The 14,543-nt window shown below is 38.0% G+C and overlaps 1 protein-coding gene across 2 annotated transcripts; it reads right to left on the reverse strand.

Annotated features, from left to right (window-relative positions):
• Positions 1-1,084: 1,084 nt before the first annotated feature.
• LOC105059049 (uncharacterized) lies at positions 1,085-12,254 on the reverse strand. Of its 2 annotated transcripts, XM_073249785.1 has the most exons (8): positions 12,112-12,254; positions 10,814-12,020; positions 9,515-9,630; positions 4,643-5,242; positions 4,234-4,540; positions 3,592-3,757; positions 1,542-1,644; positions 1,085-1,458 (listed from the first exon to the last, which is right to left on the reverse strand). In XM_073249785.1, exons 2-8 carry the CDS (start codon positions 11,927-11,929, stop codon positions 1,341-1,343), a joined length of 2,526 nt encoding a protein of 841 aa, XP_073105886.1. In that variant the 5' UTR covers positions 11,930-12,020; positions 12,112-12,254; the 3' UTR covers positions 1,085-1,340. The 2 variants fall into 2 exon arrangements, with proteins under 2 accessions (XP_073105886.1, XP_010940495.1); XM_010942193.4 differs by having other exon boundaries at positions 10,814-12,252.
• Positions 12,255-14,543: the final 2,289 nt, after the last annotated feature.

A 14,543-nucleotide genomic window follows, 5' to 3' on the forward strand; every position in this document is an offset into this window, starting at 1 on the left:
GCTCGCTCAAAATATCAGACAGAAGTTGTAGATCTCGATTCTTCCACGCGTTGTAATCTAAATCAGGTGCTAGTCTTTACCAGTGTGACCTATCTCAGCTTGCTGGTTTCTTGTGGATCTTTACCAGTCCAAATGACTGAAAGTTCCCGACGTGGATCCCATAGGTTACGATCTGGGTTCTTCCACGACAGGAAGATGGATCCATACTCCTGCTGGTCCACAGGTCATCCATGGTGCTTGCCACAGGATGAATCAACAATATTTCTTCCAGACGCACATTGTGTGCTCGCATTTAATAAACGGATGGTTCACTACTTATAACCAACCGTAGCCAACCAACCGGGGGGAAGCAATAATAAAAAGGAAAAAGGTAGAGAGAAAGAATAGAAAACTTTAGATGGTTAACTACTTTATTTCATCCTCTCCCATGAAATTAAGTAAACTGGATCAAGCCACTCTTTAAGACTTTGACTGAATAATCAATCCTCAATTTTCGACTAGTTACACTGATAACCTGACCTTAACCAGCTGAAAACCAGCAGCCAAACATCATTACCATAAAAGAGAGAGCAACAATAGACCACATGATTCCCAGGATGAATCTAGTTCAGCTAACTTAGGACTACCAGATGGGTCTCTAATTCACCAGCCTTAGTTGCCAACATGGTAGTTCAATGGAAGAAGCCTAGCCAAGCTTTAGAAGACAGTATCGGGGTTGCTACCATGATGACAATAGTGGTCAATATCAGATCGTTTGGGTTGTGGGGTTGCGTAAGACCAAGGTCTGAACAAACCCCAATCTGAAAGGCTTTTATCTGGATATGAAATCTATGCCCACAGTCTTGCCCTAAATCTATTTAGTCACCCAAAATTTAGGCCTCAACTAAACTGTAGCATGATAAATGAATTAAGGATCAGCAGAAGTCAGAAATCCAATAACGATAAATGCATCTTAAAGCAGCAATAGATCATGCATGTAGGTCTTCCCTCGGCAGTTGGCTTGAACATTAATGATGTCCTGGCCCAGACTAGGGCACTTACGAACGAGAATCACAGGGTGGCTTTCAGCATATCATCCTCCAAATACATAACATGAAACAATTTCATTAGATACTTGTCTGTGAAATCAGTAACAAACATAGGATGCCATTTGTCACTCCACTCGAAACATGTCGATGTTCCAAGAACATTAAAGAACAATAGAGGCAATGAAAAAAAGAAAAAAAAACAAAAAAACAAATTATATAGCCAAAATGCAAGAACCCATTGAACAGTTCCCACCGACAAAACTTGAGGGCCCAGCAGCTTACGACCTTGTGTATTGTTGAATTTGTGTTATTTTACAGTATAGAATAGGCTCGGATCACCTCGATAATGGGTGCACGGCATAGTGGGCACTTGCCTCCACCTTGAACCAACTCATTAGCACATTTTGAACAAGTACACATGTGCCCACATCTGAGGCAGCAAAAGAGCATATATGAGTATCCCAGCAAAAATACAGGTGAAACTAGTAATGCATCTCAAGTAAGGAAATACACCTGTACAGAAGTGAATCAATATGACTGTCGCAGCAGACACAGCAGGTCCCTTTCCTCACTTGGCTCCATTTGGATCCATCCTGAGATAATTCCTCGCTCACGCCTGGAAAGAACAAGATAGCACCATGTTGACTTGTGAGCACTGGATGGGTTTAAGTCAAGCAGGTGTTCATCTTGAGCTACATAAAGTTTCTCACGTAACAATGATTAAAAAGAACAAAAAACGTCTGTAAATGAAGTCTTGTTCTTGCTCCTCACTAGAAGAAAATAATCCCATGAAATGAGGGCCCCAAGCAACCTCATTTTTTCAGTATGCATACGTGGAGACTGTGTGTTATCGAAATATAGAATTCTTTCCTTCCTGCAGGTGACTATGAAATGCAAATGTTTGAACAGACACTTTACCCTGATGCACATGCTTCAGCAGTCTCAACTCTCAACTGAAAGGTTAAAGCCAGTTGTAAAACACGGGCAAACATCAGGGGCTGCCACTAACCTCTTCAAGGTAAAGTAGCCTACACCTGAAAAGGCTACTTTACCTCATCAATAATCATTAAATAATGTCTTAATAGAGCTGCAGAATAGATAAGTATGCTGCCCTGGCACTCACAACTCAAGAAAAAATAACAAGGGACCTTTTAATCAACTGACAAACTATAGATAAAGTATATCAGTACAACAAAGGGTTTTATTATGGAGTTATGTATCGTGTACTATGAAATATGGCACTTCTTTCGGCATTGACGATAAGCATGATTACCGCCTTTGGGGTAAATTGGTATGGCATAACTACAGGGCGGTGGGCCTTTAAGACTTTAGTCTATTCTTGTGAACCAGTGGATGCAACATTTACTTATATGTTGTACCTTCCTAGAAGATTTGAGATTGCTCTATTCATGCATTCAATCAGCCAACCATTTCTAGAACATGTGAAAGGCATATTGGAACTATATGGATGCCCACCCTATGCATGAGGCATCTCCAATGCACATAGATTGCATTTGATGCATCGCCAGACAATCTTGGAAGGTAATCTGAATTGCCAGCAAGATAGATTGCCATCATTAAATTGCCAGTAATGTTGATTACTGTGTTTGATACACACAGGTAATGTTGCAGTAAAATTACGGAAAATCTTGATTGACATGTTTGGAATGACAATTAGATTACTCGTAATGTAAAATCAAATTTTCAAAATACTCCAAAGTCAAATCTATTAAAAGTCTATATATTATGACTTACACTCAAAATCATCCTAATAAGAAATTAAATTGAGCAAAATATTTATTCAAGTATTCAAAAATCTAGCAAAATATTTTAGCAAAAATATCCATTAAACTGCATGTTAAAATATGGAAACAAGTAAAAAATAAATTCATTATAACAAAAAAAAAGGGGGCTAGATTTTGTGATGCAAGAGGTTGAGGGGAGAAGAGGAGCAGCTTCACAAGAAGAAAAAGAGGGGTTTTATTTGATTTTTTTGATGAGAATAATTTTATCCAAAAATTGTATTGCAAAATTACCATAGAAGTGGTATGGATTGCCTTCTGGGAGGCAATCCAAATTACCACCCAAAAAGCATACCAAATACAGTAATCAGGTGGGCCCAGTTTATACTGCCGGCAATCTGGATAGATTGCCATCTACCAAATGCAACCATAAGGAGTTGCAAAGAGAAAGGGGTAAAAGAGAGATGTGGGAGGAATCAGTGGAGGCCATTGCTCCAACAATCTCATGTTTTTTGTATACCAGAGTTCACTTGAAAAAGGTTATTATCAAACCCACTTCTTCATCCTTCCATCTCATCTCTTCAAACCTTCCCAGCTATATGTCTAAGCTAATCCGTCATCCAAACATGGCCTAAGAGAAATTAGAAAAACAGAAAAGATAAGTTTGAGGTCTTAATTGACACAGCATGCAGTGCTATTGCAGCAAATGTAAAACAAACCATAATATTTAATAGTATCCATTGCAATTTCCACTTAAATGACCATATTTTTTTCATTACTTAAAACGTGAATAATATATTCCAAGACAAACTACTACTTACGTTGTCCTCCAGCAGAGCGATTCAAAGCTGCAGAAACTTCCTGCCTGATCGAACGTTGCAGTTCTAGTTGCATATCCAGGCAAGCCTCGAACATTCTCTGCATGTGACTCATCCCTTGCTGAAGCCTAGCCATGTCCGCCCTTAAATCATTAATAATATCCCATTCCTGCACCAAAACAATAATATCAGCTTTAAATGCCAAATCAACGGATGGGTTCCTGACACATGAACTAAAATTCTGACGACAGCCTCAGCAGCTTCATCAGGCATGGCATTCATAAACCAAAACATGCCAAGGTTCTGATTACTAAGGCAGGAGATCAAGTGATACATTCACAGGTCAATAAAGGAACAGCTTCATAAACTGGAAATAAAGAAAAGTACACATTCTACGTTGCTAATGAAACCAATAGAAAGAACTATGATAGATATTGAAAGCTATAGAAGACAGAGAGCTTTAAAGGGAAAAAAAGCAGAAAAGTAACTTCCATTCTGGCATGCCTAACACGTGTAGTACCATCAGATTATTTCTCCTTCATATTACAAAATCAAGCTTTATAGAGTATTAATCAAGAAGGGAAAGTAATAAGTTGTATTGCAATTTCAGGTGCCAAATTTAAACATTAAGGGAAAGATGTGTACAATTTCTGAACGATGCATGTTCTGTCTAGCCCAATTACTATGATGCAGTCCTGAGTGCCATAGTGGTTGTCGAGGTGGAAAAGGTGGAGGTAGTAGCACGGGAGGCGGCCTGGGAACAGAAACCTGAAGATCCTGATCTGCATCATCCCTGTGCTGGTCCTGAGCTTCCTCTGGTAAAGTGGGGCTAGGCAAAGTTCTATGCAGATCCCAATCAAGGGGAGAATGTGCCTGCTGTTGAACATACGATTGTATCAACTGGTCTAAGCTTTCACGAAACCCACTGTGAAGAAGATTAGAAACACTTCTCCTGCAAAACAAGCATAGGCATGTCAGCCCATAATAACTAAATAAACAAAATGACCATTAATGCTAGTAAATTAAAACCATTATCTTGCAGACAAGCAGCTACCTGCTTAAGAGTTCTCTTAGTTCCATGCTGTACACATTATCGTCATCAGGCAGATTAAATCTATTGACTCTTCTAATAGGAATGGACCGTTGACCTCTTGGAGGATCTGAAGGCTCATCATCTTCATGAGATTCATCCTCATGCCACTCCTCCTGTACTTCCAGGAGATGACTGTCTTCTCCATCTTCATCTTCTGGTGATTCACGTGACCATTCTTGTTCCATATTTTCATGCCAGTTCTCATCAGATTCTTCTCCAGTCTCTTCATGCCAATCACTGTAACCACCTTCAGTAGACTGTTGCCAGTCTCTTCTCTCATGTTCCGTATCTCCTTCTTGCCAATTCTCCACTTGATTCATTGATTCTTGCATGTCCACAATTTCAGTAAGCATGCTGTTTTCCAACCCAGCTGTTTCCTGTGTCTCTGTTGACTGATGAATATCAATATTCTCACTCCTAAGTTGCGATTGTTCAACGTTATCATGCAGTAGCTCCACCTGAGTGCTTAGTTGAGATCGATTATTTCTAGAAGCAGTCATGTTTTGACTAGCTGAAGTATCAGACTGGTTGATTGCTCGACCACGAGCAATATTCTCTAGCCTGAAGTGGAATCCCTCTCAAGTTACAATAGTGTTATTACTTGAACTAGTTCTGCACAGATTTCTATCCAAAAAAATGTACAACATATTCTAATATGTACAATTATGATGTTCATAAGAAGTATTCTTCAAAACCAGCTTGAGTTCACAACCAAAAAAAAAAAAAAGAAATTAATTAATTTTAAAGAAGTTAATCACCCCTCAAAATGTGTATGTTTGTGTGTGTGTGTGTGTGAGAGAGAGAGAGAGAGTACAACAATGACTACATGAACTAGTGAAACACAAAACAATTGATGCAGCATGTGTTAACACTAGATAATATAAACATAATATGGGTTTAATTAAGTATGGATGGTCGAGGTTAAGACATAACTAATGAAATAATCACATGGAAAGTCCAATTTTGCATGTCTAAAACAATGAATACGCTAGTTAATATTTAACATCCAATGTTACCTAGACTCTTGCATCCAGATTTAGTAAAAAAAAAATCCACATCCAAACATATCAACAAGTTAGATAGCCTAATTACATTTTAAATATCCACATAGTGGATTAATCAATTGTTGATCATTAGCACTTCCCAAATGCACTCTGTCAATTTTATATGAAAGCGCAAACACCTTATAGATGTCATCATCAGATATTTTTAAAAATCAACAAAAACAATTTAAATGTTAGAATTGATCTCCCCCCCAGCCCCCCACAAAGTGCATCCCAGTATCTTTTTATTTTCTCCTGCCAAACTGAAAACATGGATATGGATCTTGTTGTTGCAAGGCTCTAGAGGATAGATGGTGAGGTCGGTCTTAGACCAAGCTGGAATGCTCCTAAAGAAAATTTGGTGAAGTCCACAGTAAATTCTGTAAAAGAAGTCCTAAAATTAGTGGGATACCCTCTGATTTAGGATCCTCCAATGCTTAAGTCAGCCGAGGCCTTGAGAATAGATAGTGAAAAAATAAAAAAATAGAAAGCAAAAGAGAGAATAGATGAGGAAACTCAGATTCCTTTCGATGGAGGAGAGAGTTTGGCAGAGTCTAGACTCTGTGAGTTATGATTTAACTTACCTTCTGGAGAGTACCGTGCCTCCCTTTATATAGGGGAAGCCTGCTCAGATTGTTAGACGATTATTAATAACCATCTGGAGTTTGTTATAACAGAATATCCAGCTGTAGAGAGGTTATATGTCTCTCGAGCTGAGAAATGGTTGTATTATAGCTATAACACAACTGTAATATAGCTGGAAGATAACTAACTTGAGACTTTTCTGGTTAAGTGAGATCAACAGAGTACGATGAGATCGGCCAAATCTGATGTCCTCTGCTGGGAATAGAGTAATCTATCGACAGATCGATGGTAATCCGATCTGGCTTAAAACAGCTTTGGCGAATCTTCAGATAAGCTGATGTGAAATAGTGATGCTTCACCTGCAGGTCAACTAAAAATCGATGTCCCACGAACACAACTTTGAGTAGGTCACCCGCAAATTGGTGAGTTCAATGTTATCTGATGCTGCCACGTATCAAAGATTGGTCTTCTGATGAGGTCGGCCTTCTGATGAGGTCGCTCTCATGACGAGCTTAGCCTTCTGATGAGGTCGGAGCCTTCTGATGAGCTCGATCTTTTGATGAGGTCGGCTTTCTAATGAGGTCAGCCTCCTGATGAGATTGACCTCCTAATAAGGTCGGCTTTCTAAAGAGATCAGCCTCCTGAAGAGCTTGGTCTCCTAATGAAGTCAGCTTTCTGATAAGCTCGACCTCCTGATGAGATCGATCTTCTGATTAGATCGTCCTTCTGATGAGATCGACCACATGATGAGATCATCTTCCTGATGAGCTCGACCTCCTGATGAGGTCGTTTTTCTGATGAGCTCGACCTCCTGATGAGGTCGTTTTTCTGATGAGCTCGACCTGGATTGGCTTTCTGATGGATCCATAATCCAAGGCTCACATTGGTATTCTTGTCAATCTGAGAACTTTTAAGTATGAGTCCCGAGGACATCGCTTGAGATGGTATGACCCCCACAACAGATCTAAGTCCGACATTTTTGCCAATTTGTATGTAGAATTTGTTTTATCTTCAGCTGATGAATAATGAACTCCAAACATATCCATATTTTACCCTTTGTTAATTTAAATTAAAGAATTGCTTTGAGCTCACTATCACAATATACTCAATTGTATAAATGAGCTAAAAGTATCTATAGTGTCAATCACAAAATTTGCCTTGTCCTATTATTTTGGCTATGTTTAAAGTACCTAACTCCTAGATTATGTCTGATATAATGAAATGGGACTGATGAAATAAGATGATGGCTTCAAGTGATCCTCAGGTTATAATGAGAGTTATGAAATTTTTCAACAAAGTAGCATTAGACTTCAATGAATTTTAGGTCAGTGTGTTGGTAAGGCTTGTGCATCTAAGATATGCACACAGATGTAAGCTAGTAGGAAACCAAAGATGGGTATAAATAGAAGTAAAATAAATGGAGCAATAAGTTGCACTAATAGTTGAATACAATAAAGAATTGACTATGACGGCACAACCATGTTGAATGAAATCTTCAGGAGCCTCAATAAAGTAGGGGCATGCTAATCCTAAAGGTAGAGAGAGGAGGAGGAGGAGACAACAAAATCGGGATGAAAGCTGTCAAGTTTGGCATTCTGGAAAAATTCAGCAAGAGGCAAAGATCTGAAATCTGGAAAAAAAAATCTGGACAACCCATCAAAAGTTCAGCACAAATCCGGATGACTAAGGCTAAGAAATAGTTGTAACTTTTAACAGATATGAAGACCACTAAATAATCGACATGTTTAGATAGTGTAAAACAAGCACGCAATAGACAAAAACAAAATAAAGTAGCAAAAATAACACCACCAGCAGCAGCATGTGGCATCACTAATTTGTAACTCCAACATATTTCTTGAGTTAGTCTTGAACAATCAAATACTTCATGATTTATTCAATTATTTGAAGAAGGTACTCCTTGGCAAAGGAAAAAAAAATTTAAAATAAGTCAAGATTTCTCCAATACTTCGAAGAATAATGGGATTATGCTCACTTGGAATGAATGGCAAAAAAGGATTAAAGCCAACCAAATAGATGGAAGTGATGCAAGTATTTTATGGATGCATTTCATGTTTCATTGTCAACATGCAGTGGAATTGTTAAAAAACCCTATCATGTACCATATGCCATCAAATAGCACCTCATTTCATGAGTGTACATACCACCGTACATATATTTAACAAGTGACAAATGGAGGGATACTGCATATATCTACAAGTGGGCACCAAAATATGCGCAGCATGACCCCAACACATGTTTTCATCATTATAGAGAAGAAATTATATTGAATCATAGATATGTGCAGGTTCAGGAAGATAAAAACAAGTAACCTGACCAATGAATCACATATTGTGCAAGTATTTCTTCTTCTTCTTGTTTTTTTTTTCTTTTGGGGTATGTTTTTCGTGAGGTGATCAAGTATCTCTTTTGTTAATTAAGTCAACACTCTGCTAAACATGACTTGTGTGGTATCATATATTATTTTGTATAAAACCCGTGTCCTGTAACTTCCATAGGCATCTAATAGCAAGCTTTCCTTTAAATTATACCAATTTGCAAGGCTAATAATAAGCATTCATATAAATTATAGCAAATCCACAGCACTTCTTAAATAATTAGTTTTATTATCTTATCCTAAAATCAGAAAATTCTGTTGATATTTTCCACTCAAGCCATCCACCTACACATATTATCCTATGAGATTACTTATTTAGATATGGCAATATATGACACTTACAGCTGACTTTCAAAACCAAAAAGTGCTAGACTTATGCACAAAAATTTGAAGATGACAATAGAATTCTTGTATATCAAAGAATTTAGGATAGAGCCCATTGTTCAGCTACTAGATCAGGAGAACAACAATCTTTCTTGATTCTTAAACACCCAATAAACAGCATTAAATCATCAGGATATGTCGCTCTCCTCTTGGTTTTATCTCAGTTTAAAAAACAAGTCATCTGAAATGCATTACTTGTCTGACACTCTCCCTTGCCTTGACCCTCCAAATCTAAACCAGCCCCTTAGCAGATGACCTTGACCAATTTTTCACATGGCCAAGAATCTCAATTGGTTGATCCTTGTTTATATAGGAGCAGCTATAACCACCTAAAACAAGCATAAGAAATTGACCTTCAAATAGCCAACCATCAGGGTATCCATAAACTTGCAGTAAAAAATAAATAAATAAACAAATAAGATATACCTCAAACCAGAGACAGGATGGCGTTGTCTTAGCTGACCTAATTCTTGTGCTGCCACTGAATGTGGCCTCTCCTCACTAGGTCCTCCATTTCTTAAGAATCTACCTCTGAGTAGTGACTGTGAGATGAATAAATTAGTATGCAATACCATGGTCATAGAGACATATGCCTCATGATTTATTGGATGATGATAAACAAATGCAAATGCATTTATTTAAAAAAAAATGCCCTAATGATGAATGAAGTGGTAATAAATAATGCTAAAACATCATTTTTGAGAACCACGAATTCTTATTAGAAAATAAAATAGACGTAAACATTAATACAATATCATACTACAAAAGTACTGAATGTTGAATGAAACAGAATATAGTAATTTCATAACTTATCTCATTAAAATATGAAGCTTATTATCAAAAAGCAAGGAGATGTGTCAAGACAGATCTAGATCCTCGATGGAACATCACCAATATCCAAGGAGAGGCATGAAATTGAGAAGATTCTTTTGTTTACTGTGAATTTGTGATCCAAATTTGGAGAAGGCATCCAGCGTTACATTGGCAAAAAAATATAGTCTACACCAAAGAAGACTCCATCCCTAATATCAGAAAGGATGTTGACTTCCCATCTTCCAAATGCATTATCAACATCATTCACTTGACTAGACTTAGAACTAAAATGAAAGCATCAGCTGTTGGAAAATACTTCATCATGTTGTTCGTGATGCTCAACCTGACAGAACACCTACATCAAGATGTCTTAGTTCAAGAAACATTTTGTAGGTTTTATTGATATTTCTTCCACTATGTAAATAGAGTAAGTCAGATTTCAAATTTTACAAAAGATAAGTTTTCAACTAATCATTTAGTGGAGTCGCTTTTACAAAAGTTGCTACTATAGTTGTAGCATTGTTATCCCTTTCTTACATATCAAAAACATTAAATAATACATATATTGATGTTAACATGATCATCACAAGAAAATTGTGAAAAAACTAGATGTATATAATAGAGTTTCCTTTCCTTAGTGTCATACAAAAGTAAATATGTGCATAAAGTTTAAAACTCTGACCACAATTGATCTTTGTTGGATAAAATACACTTTTGGTATCTTATCTCAAATAAATGCATGCATCAAATGAAGCTTAAGCACTCAAACCCACATAGCAATGATTAACCGAACATGCGGCCCTACAATTAGTCGATCAAACTTATTGTCTCAATTTCAGATCCACTCCTATATTATAAAGCGCAGAATTAAAACTTACAAAAGCAAACAATCCAAAAAGATCGACCGCTAACCTGAATTCGATTGCGGTGAGCAAACTCTGAAACTACCCGATGCTCTGACAAGCTCTGAAGCTCCCTTTCCCTCTCCCTCGCCACCCTCATGATCAGTTCCAGGCGAGCTTGCCGGCCTCGAAGCCTCAGCAAGTCCCTCCTCAGATGCTCTGGCTGCCCTTCCTCCTGATCCGTGCCAGACCCATCACGATCCCTCTCCATCTCCCTTTCCCTCTCTACCGTCCTGGTAGCCCGGGCATCCCTCTGCTGGCTCGCCATCTGTACCCACTCTCTCACCAACCTCACTCTTTCCCTTTCGATCTCACCAAGCCATTCTGCCGTCGGGCTTTCATTCCTCAGAGAGACCCTCGACGCTGTGTCTCCCATCCCGTTCTCCGTCATCCACCCACGAACAATCTGTCTCACCCTCTCCCTCTCGCCGTCTCCAATGTCAGGGGACTGCTCCCTGCTAGACCCCGGATCCTCCTCTTCCTCCTCGCCCGGTCTTCCCATCGAACCAATAGTTCCACGAGCCCAACGATCGTAGCCAGTATAGTCGCTCTCGCTCGCATCCTCCGAGCTGCCGCGGAGCCCCCGCTCCCGCTCCCGAATCTCAGCCCGGTTTCGGCTGCCCGCCCCCAGGGCGGGGGCGGCGCTTCTCCGCTCCGTGGCGGCTGACATATCCTCGAGCTCCCTCCACATCTGGAGGATCGACGGCGCCCGCGCCGTCACCGGCCGCTCCACCGACGAGGGCGACAGCCGGGACTCTCGGAGGAAGGACGAATCAAGCATGGAAACCGTGTGGAGCCCCGCGAGGGCCATGAGCTCGGACTCCCGATTCCTTCGCTCGATGGTGGTGATCATCTCCTCCGCCTGGCGGGCGACCCAGCGGCTAAGGATCCGGGAGTGCCGCCGCGCGGCGGCAGAGGACTCAGCGAGGTCGTCACCCTCCAAATCCGAGCGCCGGCGACGGCGGACGAGCTGGTCTGGTCCTCCGTCGCCGAAGGCGTCTTCCTCCTCGACACCGCCGCGGGAAGAGGAGAAGGCGGTCATGCAGTCGTCGAAGTGGCCGCGCACCAGCTCCTCCAGGCCTCGCCGGAACTCCAGATCGGCATCCTTCTGCCGGAAATCCGCCATTTTTTCCGCTTCTTGGACGGTCTCCGGATCGAAATCCTAGAATAGGGGCATGGCCGATATCGAATCCTAGACCTATGGTGGCGTTCGATTTCTGGATGCTCAAGAAGAAGAAGAAACCCTATAATCGGAAAGAAAGAAGAATAGAAAGAGAGAGATTAGAAATAGAAGGGGAATTCTTTTACGGAGGGTTGAATTCGTTGCTGCTGCTGCGACTGCTGACGTTGTCTTGCGCTTGGGAGGGAGGGGGAGATGAGAGAGGAGGCAACGGCGATCCGGGTGTGGGTGAAGGGGGAAGAGAGCGCGAGGTGAGTGGAAGCGGTGATTAACAAAAAAGGAAAGGAGTAACAGGGACTGATATTTTCACTCCGCTCTTTATTACTTTTCCCTTCGTCGGACTTTTCGTTGTTCCAAGGACTTTTTTTGAAAAAAAAAAGTTTTGGGCTTTTCACGCTCCATATTTTGTCATTTACATACCCTCTTCGTTATCTTAAAAATATTTTAAAAAAAAAATTGAAAAATATGTTGCATGCATACACCTTTGGAACTTCTAATGTTGCGTACCCTCAATATTTTTTTAAAAAAAACTTTAGATTTTCATCTTCAATATTTTATCATTTGCATACTCTTTTTATTATGTTGAAAATATATATTCAAATTAGTTGAAAAAAATTTAAAATAAAATAAAAATATCATTTATCAAATTTGGATCAAAAACCTTCCCCCATATATCTAAGTGGTTGAGAATATATACATACATACACACATACATATATATACATACATATATATATATATTATTGATTTTAATCATTTTAGATTGAATGCTCCTCTAACTTCTTTAATAACTTTAAAAAGAGGAGCATGTTACAATTTTATTTCAACAATTTTTGTACACAAAAATTTTAGACAAAAAATATTTTTAAGAATTTCTCTATATATTTTTTGTTGATTTTTTGAAAAAAAAATTGAAAATCCAAGAATGATGATGGGCCATACAAATTTAAAAATAAAATAATTAAATATCATCTACATTATAAAAAATATCAAAAAGTTAAAGAAAAGCATATATATTCTTATAAATATTTAATTAAAAATAATATAATAAATAATATTATCAATGTAAACCTTTGTATTCATGATTTTAGAATGAATAGAAGTAAATACCAGTCATTTGAAATGAGCAAAGCCTATCATTCTTTAAATTTGTAAATGAGTATCTGAGTTTTGCTTTGTAAAATAATTTTTTTTTGAAGAATTGATTAATAATTTATTTTAGGTTTTTTTAGAAGATTTACATCTCACCGTTCGCGTGTATCATCATCGTGATTTCATGGATAGACGTAGTAGAAAGAATATGGGGAATCTCCGATGCCCAAATGCCCGAGAGGAGGACAGATGGGTAGGGCAACAGGTACGGACTTTTCGTCACTTTAAAAAAGGCGAAAGGATTGAGGGGTAATCTTATAAATAGAGGGGTAGAAATATCAACTTCGGCCCCAGGGTGGCGCGCGTTTGCGGTGTTGCGGGCTATTTATCTTGCCGACCACGTCATACATCTGGGCGGGAGGTGACACTGTGCCACGTGGAATTGTCGATATTATAACGTGAAATTAGTAAATTAACCCCTTTTGTGCAGATGAAAGCTGCGAGAAGGCAGTATTCTTTATTAAAAAATTTTTTATGCACCGCATGCGGTGCAATAACCATGCACTGCCCCTTCTCATTGATCCACGTAGTCACATTTTTCAACTTGATGCGCTTTTTAAATATTAATAATTTATTTTTTAATTTAAAATTTTAAATAATAAAAATATTTTTTATTTTAAAAAAATTATGATATTTTATAATCTATTTATAATATCTCATAATCTGACATCATAAAATATTTTATAATTTTTATTTTTATAAAAATTTTAAAAAAATATTTTTATCATTAAAAATTATCATAAAATATTATATTTCGTACAGACCAACCACATAAAACATTATGTTTTACATCTATTTTTTTACATCGTTTATGGGTATAATTAATTTCTCATCTTTATTTGAACAGTGATATTGGTGGCCAGTAACACTCGTCAAAATCTTTCTTTGTTCTATGATAAGTTAACGATAGAAAAAATATCATATTATTTATTTAATAAAAATTTATATTTGAGTCATAAAAATTTTTTAAATGATAAAAATATTATTTTACTAAGATAAATCATAAAATCACAATAAAAATCTTTTAAGCAGTGATAATTATTAAAATTTTAGTTAATATATAAAATATATTATTAAAATTTTTATTAATATATAAAATATAACAGCTCCTCATCAAAAAACATTACAATGGCACCATGCGCCTTATATTGAGGCAATTATTTTAAAACAGTATTAGTTAGATTTGCTACAAGGTGAATCTATAACAACAAGACTATATCATCAAAAGCATGGGCATTATTATAACTATGATGAATGAGTTGGGGTATTTTTTGTGATTGACGGTTGAGAAATTTAGGTATAAAGCACAAGCCATCCTCATAATATGAAAAGAGTCAACTTGACAGCTACCTATTTTGCAATACATGAATTGTGGTCTTCATGTAATTACAAGCCATTCCATAAATAC

Source organism: Elaeis guineensis, chromosome 16, assembly GCF_000442705.2.
Source record: "Elaeis guineensis isolate ETL-2024a chromosome 16, EG11, whole genome shotgun sequence".
Classification (NCBI taxonomy): domain Eukaryota; kingdom Viridiplantae; phylum Streptophyta; class Magnoliopsida; order Arecales; family Arecaceae; genus Elaeis; species Elaeis guineensis.